The following is a 19,434-nucleotide window of genomic DNA, read 5'->3' as shown; positions in this document are numbered from 1 at the left end:
GGATTACTGTTGTATATTTAGGATAGAATGAGAATCTCTTCCTCTTGGGTGTGGGCTGTGTTCAGATTAAAGACACTAATCCAGCATACCCAGCAATTATTCAGTTTAATGCAACATAATTACCTCTATAGATCATATCATTTTATGTGAAAATAGTACTTCTATTTCTGTGAACAATTTTACGCATTTGGAGAAAATGCTGGGATCAGTAGTTTTGACCTTCAAAAATCATTATCTTTGAAACCTCCCCAAGCAGCCACAGAACTAGCCACCACGCTCTGAATGATATGTTCATTGAAGTTAGCACTGTTTGAGAATTAGGGAGACATTTCCTATTCTCTTTGATAAATTCTTAGTGTTAATCTTAGAGATTGAATAAATCAAAACCCCTTCTTTTCGACTATATGATTCTATATATACCTTTGATAGTTTAGCTATATTACCATTTACTTTTTTTTTTTTTTAAGATTTTATTTATTTATTTGACAGAGAGAGAGGCAGCAAAAGAGGGAACACAGCAGGGGGAGTGGGAGAGGGAGAAGCAGGCTCATAGCGGAGGAGCCCGATGCAGGGCTCGATCCCAGAACGCCGGGATCACGCCCTGAGCCGAAGGCAGACGCTTAACCGCTGTGCCACCCAGGCACCCCTACCATTTACTTTTAACTATAACTTCACATACTTAGCAATCGATAAGTTTGGAGCTATCTATTAAAAATAATCTGGTATTAAGATAAAAGTGTGCATGATTCAGTTTCTGATTTAGTGCTGAACACAGTTGCTGATTTCTTGAAGACTGTAGTCCTCTGCAGTATTACGCTGTTTGGTGGTACAAAGTGTTCTGAAATTAGTGAGCGTTTTTTGTTTCCTCTAAATTTTTTGGCCCCTCAATTTGACTTTTGTTTCTCTTTGGCTTTTTACACCACTGGACTATTCAGTAAAAAAAAAAAAAAAAATTTAAGTTTAATATATTTTAAGATGTCTTTTGGCTTAAATCTTCAACAATTACATTTGGAAATTAATGAACTTTCTGAAATGTAGTCCAGTCTATATGAAAATCAAAACTGTTGGTAGGCCCAGAATAGTTGCCCTTCAGTGATTCCACATTCTGCCACACCTTTTATGAATATTTTCACAGCGTTGCCTTCAGAAAAATTCATTATACTAATCCATTAAGCTTCAACTCCTTCTTAATTGCTTTTTTTTTTCCCCCCAAATATCTCCTCTCACCAGTGGCTCAATACCTCTGTCATTGCTGACTCCTGAAATGAAATTTGGGGATAGGTTGACATGCAGGCACAACAAGCTCAGTTATCCTCGAAAATCATTACCTGTGAAACTTCTCCAAGTACCCAGAAAACTAGTGACTCATGCCTTAGAAGGGATGGTCATTGAAATCAGCCTTGTTTGAGAAATAGGGAAACATTTTCAGCTGTCTTTGAGAAATCCTAAGTAGTAGTCTTTTAGGGTTCATTTTGGTGAATGAATGAATGAATGAATGAATGAAAGGCATTTCTGGTTCATAGTGTATCTTCTTCAACTGTAGTAGATAATAGCAACTGTTTTCCAAAGTGGTCACACTGATTTATCCTCCCATCAATAGTAGATGTTGAGTTCCAGTTGCAGAATGTTCCAGTTGTTTCACATCCTTGTCAACACTTGATATTGTCTTTTTAATATTTGCTCACTGAGGAGTGTGGACTGTTATATTATTGTAGCTTTAGAGCTTCATGAGCTTTTCTTTCTTTTTTTTAAATATTTTTATTGTTATTTTTTAATTTTTTTTTTAAAGATCGACAGAGATAGAGACAGCCAGCGAGAGAGGGAGCACAAGCAGGGGGAGTGGGAGAGGAAAAAGCAGGCTCCTAGCGGAGGAGCCTGATGTGGGACTCGATCCCAGAACGCTGGGATCACGCCCTGAGCCGAAAGCAGACGCCCCCTGTCTTTACTTTTTAAAGCTTCACTAATTTGGAGTGATTTTGATAAAGTCCCATCAGAATTACGGTTAGTGCTTTATTATTTATATATTTACATATTTACATATATTCTTTCTCTTTCTAGACTGTCGATTCATCCACAGAGGGACCTATGCCAGAAACTTGGAAAGGTAACCTACGACTGCCTTAGCCAACTTAATAACTTGCTCTGTGTCTTAGTTCCCTCATCTGTAAAATGGGGATACCTCACAGGGCCATAGTGAGAATTGAATTAGTTGGCACATATGAAATGCTTGGAACAGTGCCTGAATGATGTGGTCCAAATTTAGGAGGTGGTTCCAGCAGCAGTATGGAAGATGAACTGATAGAGGTAGAGAAAGGTTGCAAAAAAAACCCCTCAAAACCACAAAACCAAAACAACCCGGTAGCTTTCCGACTTTATTTTTGCAACCCGTAAGAGAAATGCATTTTTGCTGTAACATCGGTACACAACACACACACACTCATATATAATTAAAACAAAACTTTTGTAGAATAATATTTACCATTCATAGCTAACATGTACTCTACTGTTTTCTATTTCATTCCATTTAAAAATGCTGACTGTGACCTAATATTTTTAAAGATCTACTAACAGGTCAGAATCTGCAGTTTGAAAAATGGTCTTAAACTCACCTATTAGCTTAAACCTTGTTTCATCACATTTTGTCTTCCATGAAGCATCTTTATTTATTTAGTCTGTCTTCTTTCCTTCTTTATTTCCTTTGACCTTTCAAGTAAATGTGCACTAACCTGGCTCCCCAGGGGCACCTGGGTGGCTCAGTCAGTTAAGCATCTGACTTGATTTCAGCTCAGGTCATGATCTCAGGGTCATAAGATCAAGCCCCACGTCAGGCTCTGTGCTGGGTATGGAGCCTGCTTAAGAGTCTCTCTCTCCCTGTCTCTCTGCTCTCACCCCCTGCAGGCTCTCTCTCTCTCAAAAATAAAATAAAATAATAAAATAAAATAAAATAAAATATCTCCCCACATTCTGAGTTGAACAATGTTGGAAGGAAAGCATATAAGTATGATGTAGTAAAAGCTTCTAGGACATTTATTATTATTTCCATAGGCGTATATTTCAAAGAAAAAGTTACAGTACTATTTTGACAAATATCTCAGTTGAAACTATTCCGCAATCAGAGCCTTGGTTTCATATGTCTTTCATTGCTTAATATAAATGATAAATTCATATAAAGACACAACTCTCTTGGACCAGGAATATACTGTTCCTCCAAAGAAAATGAAATAGGATAATGGAAAATCTTTCTTATCGAACTTACCCTTAATTTTATTTCCTCTTTCTGATCCAGTTTCAAACTCATGACTGAAAAGAAAAACAGCACATCTTATAGTCTATATTGATTGTTTGAGATAGTCATAAAAATTGTAATACCCAGGACTGTTTTTAAAGACTCTGAGTTGAAGACATTGAATTTTAACTTCTTGTATTTTTATTCCTTCTGTTTTTGAATTACATGGCCCCGAATGACTGTTAAGCATATAATATGTTGGATAGAATGTGTTTGTTTTCTGAGCAGGAGAAGTAGAGCCGTGGTGGTGCCCTAAACGTCAGCTCAGTTGGACGAACTTGGGGGGGGGGGGAGTTTGTAAATCAAGGCCTCGGTCACGGCCTTTATAGAGCTGGCAAAGGGGGGTATTAAAAATGGTACTTCCAGGATGGGCCTTGTGGAAGTTTGTTCGGCCCTTGTGGTATAATACTGTTGCATTTAGTTAAGAACGTCAGCAGGAGCAACTAGATACCTATCCTTGCCGCCAGCCCCACCTGCTCCACTTCTTCACCAAACTCGCAGCTGCCCCCGTACCAGCCCTGTCCCTGGAGCAGGTGGTGGTAGGCCCCCATGTCATTCTCCGGGTGCATCCTGGTGTAGATGCTGGCAGCCTGCACCCTGGCTCTCTCCCTCCCTGCGAACTTGAGGACCTGGATCTCCAGGGTCACTATGCACACTTGGGGCTGTGAAAGCTGAGTCTGGGAGCTGGCCTCAGATTCTGTCGGCCTGACTTCCGTGGATGTTTTCTGAGGATATTGTGAAGTTTGAAGTTTTCCCCAGAGAAAAGGTGAAACCAAGAGTTATTTAGGCAGATAAGTATCAGAAAGTGTTCCTCTTCAGGTTGCAAGAAAGAAGACACAATGCATAGCTATCTTCTCTCCTCTAGTCTAGCCTTTTCTCTTTCAAGTAAAACAGAGATAACCTTTTCCACTTGGACACTATGTTTTAAGGGGGTGAATTTTTTTTTAAGATTTATTTATTTATTTTGGGGGGGCATGCACGCAGGGAGGGGCAGAGGAAGAGGGAGAGAGAAACCTCAGCAGACTCCTCGCTGAGCTCGGAGCCTGACAAGGGGCTCATTCTCAAGACCTTGAGATCATGACCTGAGTGGAAACCAAGAGTCAGACGCTTAACCAACTGTGCCACCCAGGGGCCCCAAGGGAGTGAAGTTTTCAGATTTGAGGGAAGGAGGGTACTTCACCCTGTGTCTTGTACCAAGCCAAGCATTTCGAACTGTGGTGAGCACTTGCTTTCGTGGAGAATGAAAATGCTGCTTGCATATGGAGAGCATCGGTTCTCAAAAGGATGTCTTTGCTCCTCTTTCGGGCATATGGCAACATCTGGAGACATTTTGGTTGTCACAAAGGATGATGGGGGATGCTACTGGTGTCTAGTGGATAAACCTATGGATGCCGTTACAACTGATAAGGTTGTACAGGACAGCCACCCCCTGCCCAAGAATTATCCAACCTCAAATGTCTAGAGTGTCAAGGTTGATACATCCTACCTTAGAACCTGACATTGGTTGTTATGTATTACAAAAGTTTCAGCAAACCCCTTGAATTAGGGTAAATCTGACCTAATTTTAATTCACTATAACTATAATTCATTTCACCACCTTGATATTTTTTTTATTGTTCTTAAAATTGAGTTGCATAGAGTCATAGATCTGAGAATTGGAAAGTACCTTACGGATGACCAACTCCCCTGTTTTATAGATAAAGGAAAAATGAGGTCTAGAGATGGATACTTTTGGAAGAGTGACTTATCTAAGGTCACACTCTGAGTTTAGAGACAGCCTAGGACTGGGGCTCCGGTCTACCAGGCTAATGCAAAATAGAGCAACTGGCTAATGCATTATCAGTTTAATAAAAGCTTCCCTACAGTTCAAGTGTGCCCAAAAGACAGAAATGCCACCGCTATCCTGTTTCCTATCTCACAGCTTCTGAAACATCAGATACTTGAAAAACGCTTATTGCAAATAATCTTGTCTTTTGGGAGTACAAGTGAAAATTTATTTATGTATTCATTCATTTATTTAAAAAAGGTTTTGTTTATTTATTTGAGAGAGAGAGAGTCACATGCAAGCAGAGGGGAAGAGGGAGAAACAGACTCTCTGCTGAGCAGGGAGCCCGATGCAAGGATTGATCCCAGGACTCGGGGAACATGACCTGAGCCGAAGGCAGATGCTTCACTCACTGAGCCACCCAAGCGCCCCTGAACATTGATTTAAAAAGGAAAACATTGTTATTCAAGTTTAAATGTATAAATTTTCTTAATAAAAATGTATAAAATCTTCTTAATTAAAACACAACTCCTTGATACTGAAGGAACTCCTAGCTGGATCTTCGAGAAGCCACTTCACCTAGATTAATTCTCTTAAGCTTTCAGACAGGAGTCCTGCCTTACCACCTACCTGGAGACAGAAACAAGTGATCTCATTCTGGAAAAGCGCCAGCCCAGTGTTTCTCTAACAGCGAGCTCATGTCGACATTTGCGGTGTCTTAGCTGATTCAGGAGCTGGAGTATTTTCAAAATAGGGGTTGACGGGTGCAGTTAATTTTGCTTCTAGATATTTTTCATGTATTAAATGAACACTCTCCGGCGTGAATTCGCACTTAAGAAGCCAAAGATCTCAACATTTTAAGAGCTTTTAAAAATAAATTTCATAGGGAATAGAATATTTTGGGGACCTTTTGTTGAGGTGAAATCATGAAATTACCTGAGGACAAATTGGATTTGGCGTCTACACCCAGGAGGAGACTGTTACCTACCAGGGCTCCTGCAGACGGGTTCTAGCTCCATGGCCTGAATATCCACTTTAGCTCATTCGTCTGAACCTTAGCCGGACTGGATGCGGGATCTGCTGAAGCAGTATTCGGCTCTGAAATGCTGTTATAAAACAGGGCCATTTATCAGGGAACGGAAGTCGTCCTAATTTTCTGACCTTGACTGGATTTTTAGTTTACCTTGTCCTTGAACCTAATTTTAACATCCTGGTGATTCTGTTCAGTGAGGGCTTCACGGGGAGATCTCAGGTCATTGAGGAGCCCGGTTAGAGTAGCTCCAGGTATGACGACCGTCTCCACATGCCCGTCAGAGCCTGCAATTTCTGGTGGGACTTCAGTTTCCAGAATGGGAAACAACCGTCAAGGGATTGAACCATGATGGCATTAGAATTCACTTCGTTTATTAGAATGTTCCTTCACCTCCGGATGCCTGGGTGGCTCAGTTGGTTAAGCGTCTGCCTTCAGCTCAGGTCATGATCCTGGGGCCCTGGGGTCAAGTCCCACATTGAGCTCCTTGCACGGCAGGGAGGCTGCTTCTCCATCTGCCTTCCGTTCCCTCTGCTTTTGCTCCCTCTCTCTCTCTCTCTGACAAATAAATAAATAAAATCTTTAAAAAAAAAGAATTTTCCTTAACCTCATCATTAGATTGGAATTGAAGACAAGAAATAAGAAAGAGGCAAGTTATACTTCAGCCTCTGGACACACACACACCTTCATGGCTCTTCATGAGATCAGCGAAGTCCTCTGCCAGGTTTCAATCTGCATTTCCAGATCAGTGTTGGAAGCAGTGAGGTCATCCTGGACTCTGCACTGGCCGTGGCTGTCAGTGGCCGCATTCTGGCACAGGGCTCGTTCAGAGCCAAACCTGAACAGTTTCAGGTGCTCTCAGTGGTTATTAAGTTTGTGTTAATACTCTATTCTGAACAGTCTTTTAAAGGACTGTTTCCAGAAATGCCAAGTTTCAGTTTAATATTTGTTGTAAATATAATTTGCTATTCACATTTCACATTTTGGGGGGAAGGGGGGTACAGCATATGAGATGCCAAAAGCTTTGAGGAAAGCCCTCTAGCATTTTTATTTCTTAGGACAAAGTCGCCACACTTTATTTCTCTCTTGCTCGTGAGGGCCTTGTACACACATGTAAAGAAGGGAATTAAGGAATTTTCAGAAACACATAATGGTACTTTTTAGGAACCTTACTTAAGACATACCTAATTCATAAAAGTTCTTGCTTCTAAACTAGGCAATGATTCTTTGAGCATGGAACCATGGGAATGTTTTTGTAAATAATGGCCTTCTCTAGTGTATTCAGCTAAAAAATTTTTCTATCTTTAGGATTTCATTAATTTCTAAAAAGAACAGTACTCTTCTTGTCACTTTTGATTTCAGTATAAAAATAAGCCTGGTGTCCCCTATTGTTTCTTTCCATAGCTGATGTTTTCCATTGTGCTGTTGATGGTAGCCACACCTGACTTCTGTCTGAAGTCTTCAGCTGCTCATTTTACGATGTCAGTCTGGAGCGTGAAGCTGGTGGTGTTCGTGGTTGCATGTGATATATGGAAAAGCAGGACACACAAAAAAACCGTTTGTTGCCCTCACATTCTGAACTTCTGTACACTGATATTTTAGCAAGGCCTGTGTCAGGGTCTTCACAGAAATTTTATATGTATGTGGTTCTTTAAGGACAAACACATTAAACAGTTGTCTAAATATATCTTTCCCGCATTTATCTCTTCTTTTGAGGATACAACAACTGCAGACTATTTACTTAGTTTAATTTTAAGTATTTTCAAAACATTTCTATAATTCCTTCCAGAACATGAAGTATAGACAAGTAAGAAAATTAGAAAAAAAAATTGAACATAGCTCAGAAGGATATTCTGTTGCTTGTTCAATTCCTTCATCTGGTTAAATTGAGGAAAATACGGTAATGGTGTCAGATGGTCTCCATCTTTTCCTATTTTGTCACTTTTCATAGCGTTCTCTTGTCCAGCAGCAGCAAAATGTCTTACCTTGTTTCTAAGTTCCTCAATTATCTGGTGATACTTCTTTAGTCCTGTTTTACTTCTTGACCATTGCCCCAGGTCCAAATTTCTTATACCGTGCTTTGATTTCATGTTCAAGTGAATGGCTTGCCTGCTCCAGAGCGCCATCTTGTCCGGGCTGACTGCGAGAGGGTCATTGGGTTTCACATCGTATCCTTCTCATTATCAGAGGGCAGCCCACTCTCACCTCCTCCCTGCCTGGCACCCCCAAAGTTGGTACAAAAAGCTCCACCTGAGGAGATGCCCCCCCATCCCCCGCCAACTAGGATTCTTCCTTTCCTGTGATCAGAATCTAATTGCCATAGGCTAGATTTTTGGGCGAAGTGGGACAGGTTGGAAGGGTTTCAGTCCTGCAAAAACCAACCTCCAGGAGAGTATTAGGGAGTTATCAGTTAGTACCTCCTTTTCTAGTTGATAAAGTGGGTGTTTCCTCTCTGATACTATCACCTGAAAGATTTTCAGTGACATCTGTAACACTAAATTATCGTTTCGTTAATTGTTAAACTCCGTAGAGTGTCTTATTTATTTTAAAACACAGAACATGCCTTCAGGTATTTATTATCTCACACTGGAGAAGTGAAGCAGGTAACATTTGCAGGCTACCAGCCTACTTCAACTTGTATTTTCACTTATTGCATTTCTGTCCTCATGCATTTTGATGACTGTGCTTAAAACAATTTATTTTCCTTTGGAATTATATGATAAATATACCATCTTTTCAGATGAAGATATCTGAAATCAATTTTAGGGATTTCTGGTAAAGTAACAGAAAGTGGTTGATTCTTACTCTATGTATCCTGTCTTAAATAAGAATAAAATGTAGGAAGAGAAAATGGTCAGATTCCTTTTAATATTCTTCTGTTATTTTTTTCTTGCTTTTGCCAATTGTAAGAAAATAAAATTTTAAGTGTTAAATTTTTCTCAAAGCCTGCTTTGGGCTTTTTTTTTTTAAAGATTTTATTTATTTATTTGAGAGAGAGAGTGAGTGAGAGAGAGCATAAACTGGGAGAAGAGGCAGAGGGAGAGGGAGAAGCAGACTCCCTGCTGTGCAGGAAGGTGGATGTGGGGATGTGGGGCTCGATCCCAGCACTCTGGGATCATGACCGGAGCCAGAGGCAGATGCTTAACTGACTGAGCCACCCCGGCGTCCCATGGTTTGGGTTTTTGAAATGATTAATAATATCTAACTGTATATTCTTATTTTATGAAAGCGCAGGACCCCCAAGAAAGTTAAAGAGAAAAGGAGGAACTGATACACTATAATGTTTCGATTTACTATTAAATAGCAATGGTTTAAGTTTCTCCAGGTTCTTGTAAACCTCAGCTGTGGCTGCCCCTTGCTCCTTCTGTGGGTAAATTCAACATATGCAGATTTTGAATCACAGCAGATTACCTAACCTTGGAGATTATAAGCATAGCATACCCTACTTCCTCTCTCCAGGTGCCTTTTTATAATGGGAAGCCCCTCCCCCCATGATGTCCATATTATAAAACACGTTCTTCTTCATTATGTGTATTGTCAGAGGCAGTGAAATAAATCTATCATCTATCTGTCTATCATCTTTAACTAAAGCAGTTGCACTAGAAGGACGATATTTTTTGGTAAATAAATTCCATGTCACTTGATGTTCTTTCTCCGCATGGCTTTTGCTTCATTTTACTTAAAGGGACTCTGAGTCTATTCCTATGTCTTCAAACACCAAGTAAACATTTCTTAAAACTTTTGTTAACATTGAAACAATTGAACACAGAATAAAATATTCAAATGGCTTATTTAGGAAACATTTACGTCAAGCTGATATCTGCGATGGGCGGGTGGGGGGCTGAGGTGTGATACAGCTTGCATTTTCGATTTTGTTGCATTTTTTTCTAAGTGATACAAACATATTGAATATGTTGGATGAGAGAATCAAAAATATATTTAAAAAACTTTCAAGGTAAAATGATGACCCCAAATGGGTAAGAGTTTGTAAAGCAAATAGAATAATAAAAGGAAGTTCCAGGAGTTAAAAAGAAAGGGGGACTAAAACATCAGTGGAAGGATAAAGTGTCTCTGTGAAAGTTCCACCCCAACAATTGTGAACATGCTGTGGCCGCTGAAGTTAGACTATATCAAAAGATTTACAGAAGCCCAGGGGCCATTTTCCCACTGCTCTTGATCTTTGTGTTTAATTCTGGGTGCCATCGTTTAAGAGGACTAATTAATTGCAAATATGTCTGTAATATCCAACATGTGTGGTCTAGTTAATGAAGAATATGGAAACAATGTCAGAGGAGGCATGGCTCAAGAAATTGGGAATTTTGTTTAGAAAAGAAAAGACCCATGGCCATTTAAAAATAGCTCCAAAGGCCTGAACCAGGATCAAATTGCTGAACAGAGAAACAGATCGGGCTCCATGTAAGGAAGCCACTTTTAACTTTACACCTGTTCTTACATCGAATGATCTGCCTTCCCAAGTCATGACTTTGCAAGCTCTGGGTATCTTCAACCAGAGACTGGAGGCTTAGAATAATCTTTCAGGAAGAATTTCTATTCTGGGTGGGAGATTAGAATAAAAGTCACCAGTCAACTTCTTATTTATTATTATTTTTAAAGATTTACTTATTTATTTGTTTTAGAGAGAGGGAGTACACAAGCGGGGAGGAACAGAGGGAAAAGAAGAGAGAATCTCAAGCAGACTCCACAGTGAGCATGGAGCCCGAGGGGGGGGCTCGATCTCATGATCCTGAGAACACGACCCTCGCTGAAACCAAGAGTTGGGTGCCTAACCGAGTGTAGGGTGGACAGCCACATGCAGAAGAATGAAACTGGACCACTTTCTTACGCCATACACAAAAAAACCTCAAAATGGATGAAAGACCTAAATGTGAGATAGGAATCCATCAAAATCCTAGAGGAGAACACAGGCAACAACCTCTGTGACCTCAGCCAAAGTGACTTCTGGCTAGACATGTCTCCAAAGGCAAGGGAAACAAAGGCAAAAATGAACTATTGGGACTGAATCAAGATAAAAAGCTTCGCACAGCAAAGGAGACAGTCGACAAAACCAAAAGACAGCCGACAGAATGGGAGAACATATTTGCCAATGTCTTATCAGATAAAGGGCTAGTATCCAAAATCTGTAAAGAACTTATCAAACTCAACATGCAAAGAACAAAAAAATCCAGTCAAGAAATGGGCAGAAGTCATGAACAGTTATTTCTCCAGAGAAGACATCCAAATGGCCAATAGACACATGAAAAAATATTCAACATCACTCGGCATCGGGGAAATAGAAATCAAAACCACAATGAGATACCACCTCACACCAGTCAGAATGGCTAAAATTAACAAGGCAGGAAACAACAAATATTGGCAAGGATGTGGAGAAAGGGGAACCCTCTTACACTGCTGGTGGGAATGCAAGCTGGTGTAGCCACTCGGGAAAACAGTATGGAGGTTCCTCAAAAAGTTGAAAATAGAGCTCCCCTACAACCCAGCATTTGGACTACTAGGTATTTACCCCAAAGATACACATATAGTGATCTGAAGGGGCACCTGCACCCCAATGTTTATAGCAGCAACGTCCACAATAGCCAAACTATGGAAAGAGCCCAGAAGTCCATCGACAGATGAATGGATAAAGAAGATGTGGTATATATACACAATGGAATATTACTCAGCCATCAAAAAATGAAATCTTGCCATTTTCAACAACATGGATGGAACTAGAGGGTATTAGGCTAAGCAAAATAAGTCAATCAGAGAAAGACAGCTATCATATGATTTCACTCATATGTGGAATTTTAAGAAACAAAACAGAGGAGCATAGAAGAAGGGAGGGAAAAATAAAACAAGATGAAATCAGAGAGGGAGACAAGCCATAAGAGACTCTTAACCATAGGAAACAAACTGAGGGTTGCTGGAGGGGAGGGTGGGCGGGAGGATGGGGTAACTGGGGGACGGGCATTAAGGAGAGCACATGATGCAATGAGCCCTGGGTGTTATATACAACTGATGAATCACTGAACTCTACCTCTGAAACTAATGCTACAATGTATGTTCATTAATTGAATTAAAATAATAAAGTTAAAAAAAAAGCAAAATAAAATGAAATAAAATAAAACTCTGTAGGGGTGCCTGGCTGGCTTAGTTGGTAGAGCATGTGACGCTTGATCTTGGGTTGTAAGTTCGAGTCCCATGTTGGGTGTAGAGATTACTTAAAAATAAAATCTTAGGGGCGCCTGGGTGGCACAATGGTTAAGCGTCTGCCTTCGGCTCAGGGCGTGATCCTGGTGTTATGGGATCGAGCCCCACATCAGGCTCCTCTGCTATGAGCCTGCTTCTTCCTCTCCCACTCCCCCTGCTTGTGTTCCCTCTCTCGCTGACTGTCTCTATCTCTGTCGAATAAATAAGTAAAATCTTTAAAAAAAAATAAAATCTTAAATATAAAAGTTTGAAAAAATTGTGATTTTTTTAATGTTGTTATTATAGATATCACAAGCATGAATACTGGATCTTCATGGAAACTTTTGGGTATGGAACACTCAGTGGGGAGAGCACAGTTACCTTCTCTTGTAGCGGTGCCACAAAGCCATTGTTTGCATAAAAACCATCATGGAGACTTAAGAACCTGACTTCTTGGTCTTAGGCAAACTTATATAAAATCATTCGGAGTAATTTATTTTACAGCTGGCTGCAAGCAATGAGTCAATCTAAAAGCAGTGCATGTTTCTAAGGTTAGGGTGTTAGAATGAATTGACAGAGGTTGGGATGTTGTGAAACACTCCCCACCTCTACAGTGTCAGTAAGAAGCAAGCTGGGGCCATGTGATGCAGTCCTATTGCAGTTTTAATGAGCTCCTATATGGTTTCATGTTCCTTGTGATTTGGTTAATGAAATAAACCCCCCCCCCCAACTCCCCAGGAATCCATGTACTTGATGCATGATAGATCAGTGATGCATTCTGGGCTTGTCGTCTATATGCCATTTAAATGCTAATATAAAAACAATTGGTTGAAGTGTTATCACAGTGTTTGCTCCTTTCCACCTTACTATTTCATATTGCCATTGATATTACCAATGAGTAAATTGTTTTTAAAAGAACTTGACCAATATTTTTCAAGTGTCCCATTTGAGCCACTGATAATTTTTTGAAGTGAATTACATGCAGTAGTATTTGGTTAATGGAGGAGGTAATTTGAAAATATTACTTGAGCTACATTCTGGCTCATTTATACTCATCACTTTGTCTTCTCTTATAGGTCTTTTGAACAGCATCTAATTCCATGAAGTCATTAAGCAAGTTTAGGCTATTTTCCATAGAGTCTCAAATCCTTTGGCTGTTCCTCTTCTCTGCCTACTACAAACCTTGTTTCTTGCTTCTAATCTTTGTGAGGATGGGTACCATGTCCATTCTTGCCCATTGTCCCTTGAGGTCAGAATGACAAGAACAGCCACGCGAATCTCTAAATCAGAAGTCAACGGGTGAAAATCCATATGCAAGTAGGCACTGGCTCTTCCACTCTCATTTAAAAGTTGATGGGTTGCTGAACTTTCAAGTTCCAGAATAAAACATATGCAGTTTCATGGCATGTGGTTTTGAAGTGATCTTAGAGCAGGTCATAATGTGCGAACACCTTATCCTTAACATTTCATTCAGTACTCTAAGTAAATTTCAGGATCCAAAATGGTTCAGTAATTTCAGCTGTAAAATTGAAATGCTTGAAACATATGCTACTGCATCTCAGTATGTTCTGGCTTTTTCCACAAATGATCATTTAGTACAAATGCAGCATCTTAACACATGCCAAGGAAACCCAGAATGAGGGTTTTCACCTAAAGATGATTTTCAGAGTAGCTGCATATTGTTGCTTTGACATGAGGATAATACCAGTCATCAATGTAGGTGCCAGGTGGTACAGGACTAGAAGACTACATCTGGGAAGACTCACAGAGCAAGGCTTCCCTGATGTGGCCGTGATGACCCAGGGGGCTGGAACCTGCACACAGCTGGTTTCCATTTGTGTCCCCCCACCATTAATCCAGCCTAGATCAGCTAGTTCATATTTCCGAACTTTTCAGTAGAGGAAAAATATCCAAGGTTTAATTTACTGTAATGGCTTGATAGGAAACATATGTTTGACTTAAGACAACGTTGCTCTTTTTGAGTACTGGTTTTGTGCTTAGCTATTACCTCTGTTCTGCGGGGATCTGTTACAGCCGAAGTCTCAGTGTGCTCGCAGGTTCGTGTTTAGGTTTTATTCAATATGCCTAGCAAATGAAAAACTACATTTCCTGGGTTGTTTTTGATTATTAAAATTTGATACTCGTATACAGTTCTTATTGATTTTTTTAAATGTTTTTTTATTATATTATGTTAGTCACCATACAGTACCTCCCTGGTTTCTGATGCAAAGTCTTATTGATTTTTTATTTGAAGTTACAATTGGCATAAATTATGTTCAGGTTTATCCTTTGTGATTTTAAATTAGGCTTTTTGTGCCAAGTCTCAAGTTCTTTTCTTGAGGAGTGGCTTGTGGGGTTGATTTTCTAATTTGTGATCTGGTCCTATTAAATTCCTTGAATGGGAAAGTCCTTACCCGGCTTGGCTTTGTCCTGTGTCTAGTTCTTCCTGGGACTGACCCTCTGCCACCTCCCACCCTACTTTAACGGGCTTCATTATCCCACGCAAGACAAGATGGAGCCAAGTGGATGACTCAGGGGTAAAAACTTCAGCAATGGAGAGTGGGAAAAGGAAACACCACCTTGGCAAAGTGACAGTTTTCGGCTAGAGTTATGGCTAGATTTCGTAAGGGTACAAGTATCTGAGATCTTTTCTCTTTGGGGCTTTCAAGGTTTTCAGAAATCTGGTGCTCTATCACATATCCCATCTTCTTTCCCACGACTTTTTTTTGGGATGCTAAGGTCTAATTTCAGCTATCACTGAGTTCCAGTGAGATGTTGCTAGAAATGCCCACATACCAAATGGCTACTGTTTTGATTTTTATGAAGAGGGGACTATGTTAATAACGAATTAATATTAGTAACATAACAATGAAGTGAGATCATGACTGATAGCTTTATTTCTAGGTACAATATTGAATTTCTTTAAAAATTTCAGGAAGCATTTAGTTAACTTGCAAAAGTAAGTTTATTGAAGCATGAAAATGATTAGAGCAAGATTGTCATTTTTCAACTTTTTCAAGAGCATTCTAGTCAGAAAAAAAAGAGGATGCAGAAAAATTGCTTGGTCATCTATTTCTGGATGAAAACTCTTTCCTGAAGTTATCCAGAAAGATGGTGAGATTGACATGATTTCTTCATTTGTGTCCTTCCGGTTTTTCTCCAAAAGACACTCTTGCTGATCTGGAAATTGCTTATTTAACTCTCACCTCAGACACGTTGCTGACTTGAGATGAGATGACTCTGCCACCCACCACCTCCTCCACAATGGTCTTAGTCACTCTGGTCTTGTTTGGATCTGAAAATCACAGAATCACAGCGTCAGTCTGGAAACGATCACAGAAATCCAAGTGCATTCTTTAAGTAAGTTCTCTCCAGGTTAAGATTCTGTCAACAGTAGTATACGCTTTTGATTAGACAAGAGAAGCATGCCTTTGCTTTTACATTATAAAATGATCACGAACATGCGGGAAACGTTTACCTCTTCCTTGGCCGGAACAGCTTCCAGATCTTGAGTCCCCAGATGTGGACAAATCCCTAGATCCCATGTTTCTGGATCCTGAATTTCTGGATCCGGAGCTTCTACAATCAGATCCTCCAAAACCAGAACCACTAGAGGAAAAAATAATTGTTTTCCTTTGTTGTTTGCCAAGATGGGAGAAACCCTCCACTCAGGGGGCTCTCCATGATGAATAATTGTCTTTTGATTGGTCTGTGGAGGAGGCGGAGGAGGGCCCTTCTTCTTATTTTAAGTTGGGTGTGGAGCCCAACACAGGGCTTGAATTCACACCCCTGAGATCAAGACCTGAGCTGAAATCAAGAGTTGGACGCTTAACCAACTGAGCCACCCAGGTGCCCCGCTGTGACTTTTTAACCAAGTCCAAGACTTTTTAAACCAAGCCCAGCCCCTAGACCCCTTTTGGTTTCATAGCAAAAGTACACAGGCGCCCCCACTGTGACTCTTTAACCAAAACCCAGACTTTTTAAACCAAGCCCAGCCCCTAGACCCCTTTTTGGTTTCATAACGTAAGTACACCAAGGAACGCACTGAGTGGGTTCACGACTTTCACGTACCCTCCCTCTCCATCGAGCAGGCGGCGGTACGTCTCGATCTCCATCTCTAGGCGGGTCTTGATGTCCAACAGTTGCTCATACTCTGCGTTCTGGCACTCGGTCTCGCCCCGGATCTGGCAGATCTGTTCCTCCAGGCTGCTGATCTGCATCTGGATTTCTGACAGCTGAGCCACGTAGCCACCTTCTGTGTCAGCCAGGGTTGCTTCCAGGGAGCTTTTCTAAGAGAACAAGCAAATTAAAGCTTCATGATGAAAAATTCATTTTTTTATAAGGTGCTAAGAGAAGGACACCTTCAAGTTACAAGCTGTGTTGTTCTATCATTGGTTCCTTAGTTTTTCTTGGCATAACTGTTTTTCTTTAAGCTAAATCTTCTATGGGAGTATATTATCTTTAACTGCAATGTTTTATGCTTTCTACAACCCCAGGCGAGTTCTCCTAATGCTGCTTTTATTATGTGCCAAGTGGAACATCTTGGCAAAGAAAGAAAATGGGATTGCTTGACTCCCTGTCAGAGATGTTGCAAACCTCTTTGCACTTACCATGGCCATTTGGGACTGAAGCTCAATTTCCAGGGCTTGCAGGGTACGTTTCAATTCTGTTATCTCATTCTTGGCAGAACTGGCTGCCCCAGCGTCCGTAGAAATTTGTGCTTGCAGTGACGCACTCTAGAGAAAAAGAAAATGCAGTCACTGCAGGCTGAAGAAATGAGAGGTCGTGGCTTGCGTGTGAACGCCGGCTCAGGCATCCAGCAGGGATAATCTACCTGTTTGTTGAACTGCTCCTCGGCCTCGCGGCGATTTTGCTCAGCCAGCTCCTCATACTGTGCCCTCATGTCATTCAGTAACTTGGTCAGGTCAGTTCCTGGGGCAGCGTTCATTTCCACGGTCACGTCCCCTCCGGAGCTTCCTTGCATACTCTTCATTTCCTAGCGTGAAGAGAAAAGGACCACAGTATAACAACAGAAAAGCAAAGTCTTCCTAAAATGTGCCCAGCCAACAAAAAATTGAAACTAGGACACTGAAGGCTACCCTCGCTTCCCACTAAATTCAGATGTAATTTGCTCATGACTACTCTTGATCATAGGAGTTGGAAATCCATTTAGATGAAACTTATTTTATTTTTACAGAATGGATGTGGGGGAAAATAGGTAGGCCAAAGTCATTTAATGACGTGGAAGGTGTTCCTACCTCCTCGTGGTTCTTCTTCAGGTAGGCCAGCTCCTTGCTGAGGCTCTCAATCTGCATCTCCAGGTCAGAGCGTGTCATGGTCAGGTCATCCAGAACTTTCCGCAGGCCATTGATGTCAGCCTCCACGGCTTGCCGAAGATACAGCTCATTCTCATACCTGGAAAGGACAGCAGTAGGACAGGATAGAGCACTTCAGAGTCCATCCATTCTTACATATTCAAGAAAAAGATTTTTCCTCTGAGCTGTTTGTTTATGTAATCTCTACACCCAACATGGGGCTTGAACTCACGACCCTGACCGGCCAACATCAAGAGCCCCTTGCCTCTCTGACTGAGCCAGCCAGGTGCCCCCCTCTGAGCTATTTGATAAACGAAGGCTACTGAATTTTCTCTTAGGAACTTTTCCCCTGGAAAGAAAATTATGAACCAAAGATTAATTCTATTGACAGCTAAGATTTTTAGAACAAAAGTTTCATCTTACTTTCCCTCTTTTTTTGTTTCTTTTTTAGAGTGGAGTGATGGATTTTAAAATTTACCCTTGGAATGTTTGTAGATTTAGGTCTTGCTCCCCTAAAAGGTATTTTCTTTAAATTTAGAATAAATGAAACAGACAGATTGCATTTTATTTTCCCCCACAACATTTGTTTGCAAGTCTTTGCTTTTCTTACTTCAGTCTGAAGTCATCAGCGGCCAATCTGGCATTGTCGATCTGCAAAACGATCCCAGCGTTTTCCATAGTGGCAGTAATGATCTAGAAAAGGCAATAATGGTGAATGAATCATGGATGCTTTTTACCTGTGTCTGCATGCCCACCTCTGAGGCTAGATGTCCTTCGAGTTGGCTTTTCAAGGCAAATTGTTTTGAAAACTTGCTTAGTAATGACATCTTTATTGATAATCGGGTATAGCTGGACTACATCTTTCTGCAAAAAGGTGACAGTTTGCACATTTACTGGAGTAGGCATGGAACATTGTTTTATAGAGTACAACCCTCTGCTTATTTCTGCTGCTTTGGAGAATCAGTCATTCTAGAAGTTCTTTCAGAAAATAGTACAAAAAATGCATTTTACTTCTAAAAAGTCTTTAAAACAATACTTCCCATACAACAGTGGCTAAACATGTCAGATTCTGCCACAAGCTCCTACAATATTTGCACCCAATTTTCTAGGAAGAAAAACAGTTGTGAAGATGATTTAAATCTAGCCAAGACACCAATCTATGTCAACCTGCCAGAATTAATCATGAAAATATTAGATTAAGCTGGTGTTGACTCATTGCCACCATTCTTATATGTATGTGTTAATTAGCTGTCTCCCATTATATCAATTTTGCTCTTATGTAGAAATACTCCAATCTGAGATGCAAACAGATAATTAGCGTGGTTGGATGTCATATTCAGTGCGGTCGTAGTTAAAACACACCAAGTCCCTTTGTACATATACAACAAGTAAATATGTCTTTAAATAATTCCTTGACTTGAAATCTTCATTATGGCATATGATCTGAATAAAAGCAAAAGACACAGAAATAATAGAAACTCAGTAATGGATAGTGTCTCACCTGACCCCGGAGATCTTCAATTATTGGATAGTATTTGCTGTAATCTTTTCCAGATCCACCATCTCCACTCCCAGGCCCAAATTTCTCATACCACTCCCTGATTTTGTTCTCCAGGTCAGTGTTGGCCTCCTCCAGGGCTCTGACCTTGTCTAGGTAACTGGCCAGACGGTCATTGAGCTTTTGCATGGTTTGCTTTTCACCTCCGGAGAAAAGCCCCCCATCACCAGCACCACCTCCCATCCCACCTCCCAGTACACCCCCCATACCACTACCATAGCTGTAGAAGCCTCCACTAGCACCCCCACCAAAGCCAGACCCCCCACCAAAGCCAGACCCCCCACCAAAGCCAGA

At 40.7% G+C, this 19,434-nt stretch overlaps 1 protein-coding gene and 1 long non-coding RNA gene across 18 annotated transcripts in view; one reads left to right on the top strand and one right to left on the bottom strand.

Annotated features, from left to right (window-relative positions):
* The window catches only part of LOC103661868, a 49,520-nt gene that overhangs the window by 24,290 nt on the left and 5,796 nt on the right, over positions 1-19,434 (top strand). For 12 of the 17 annotated variants that reach the window (XR_005837391.1, XR_005837395.1, XR_005837383.1 and 9 more), the window contains 2 exons: positions 2,059-2,104; positions 7,486-7,764. This is a non-coding gene — a long non-coding RNA (uncharacterized LOC103661868). Of the gene's footprint in view, positions 1-2,058; positions 2,105-7,485; positions 7,765-10,718; positions 10,764-15,478; positions 15,602-19,136; positions 19,265-19,434 lie in introns of those variants that run through there. The other 5 variants (XR_005837390.1, XR_005837393.1, XR_005837397.1 and 2 more) reach the window with 4 other exon arrangements.
* KRT24 (keratin 24) overlaps positions 15,216-19,434 on the bottom strand; it is a 4,520-nt gene continuing 301 nt past the window's right edge. Inside the window, 8 exon segments of the mRNA XM_040640653.1 lie at positions 15,216-15,562; positions 15,746-15,876; positions 16,339-16,556; positions 16,878-17,003; positions 17,102-17,263; positions 17,526-17,682; positions 18,193-18,275; positions 19,084-19,434. The exon segment at positions 19,084-19,434 is cut by the window's right edge and continues 15 nt beyond it. Of these exon segments, the coding sequence (XP_040496587.1) occupies positions 15,459-15,562; positions 15,746-15,876; positions 16,339-16,556; positions 16,878-17,003; positions 17,102-17,263; positions 17,526-17,682; positions 18,193-18,275; positions 19,084-19,434 (1,332 nt within the window). The 3' untranslated portion in view covers positions 15,216-15,458.

Source organism: Ursus maritimus, unplaced genomic scaffold, assembly GCF_017311325.1.
Source record: "Ursus maritimus isolate PB19 unplaced genomic scaffold, ASM1731132v1 scaffold_24, whole genome shotgun sequence".
NCBI lineage: Eukaryota > Metazoa > Chordata > Mammalia > Carnivora > Ursidae > Ursus > Ursus maritimus.
Note: the sequence above shows the minus strand (reverse complement) of the source record. Positions and strands in the feature narration are given on the sequence as shown.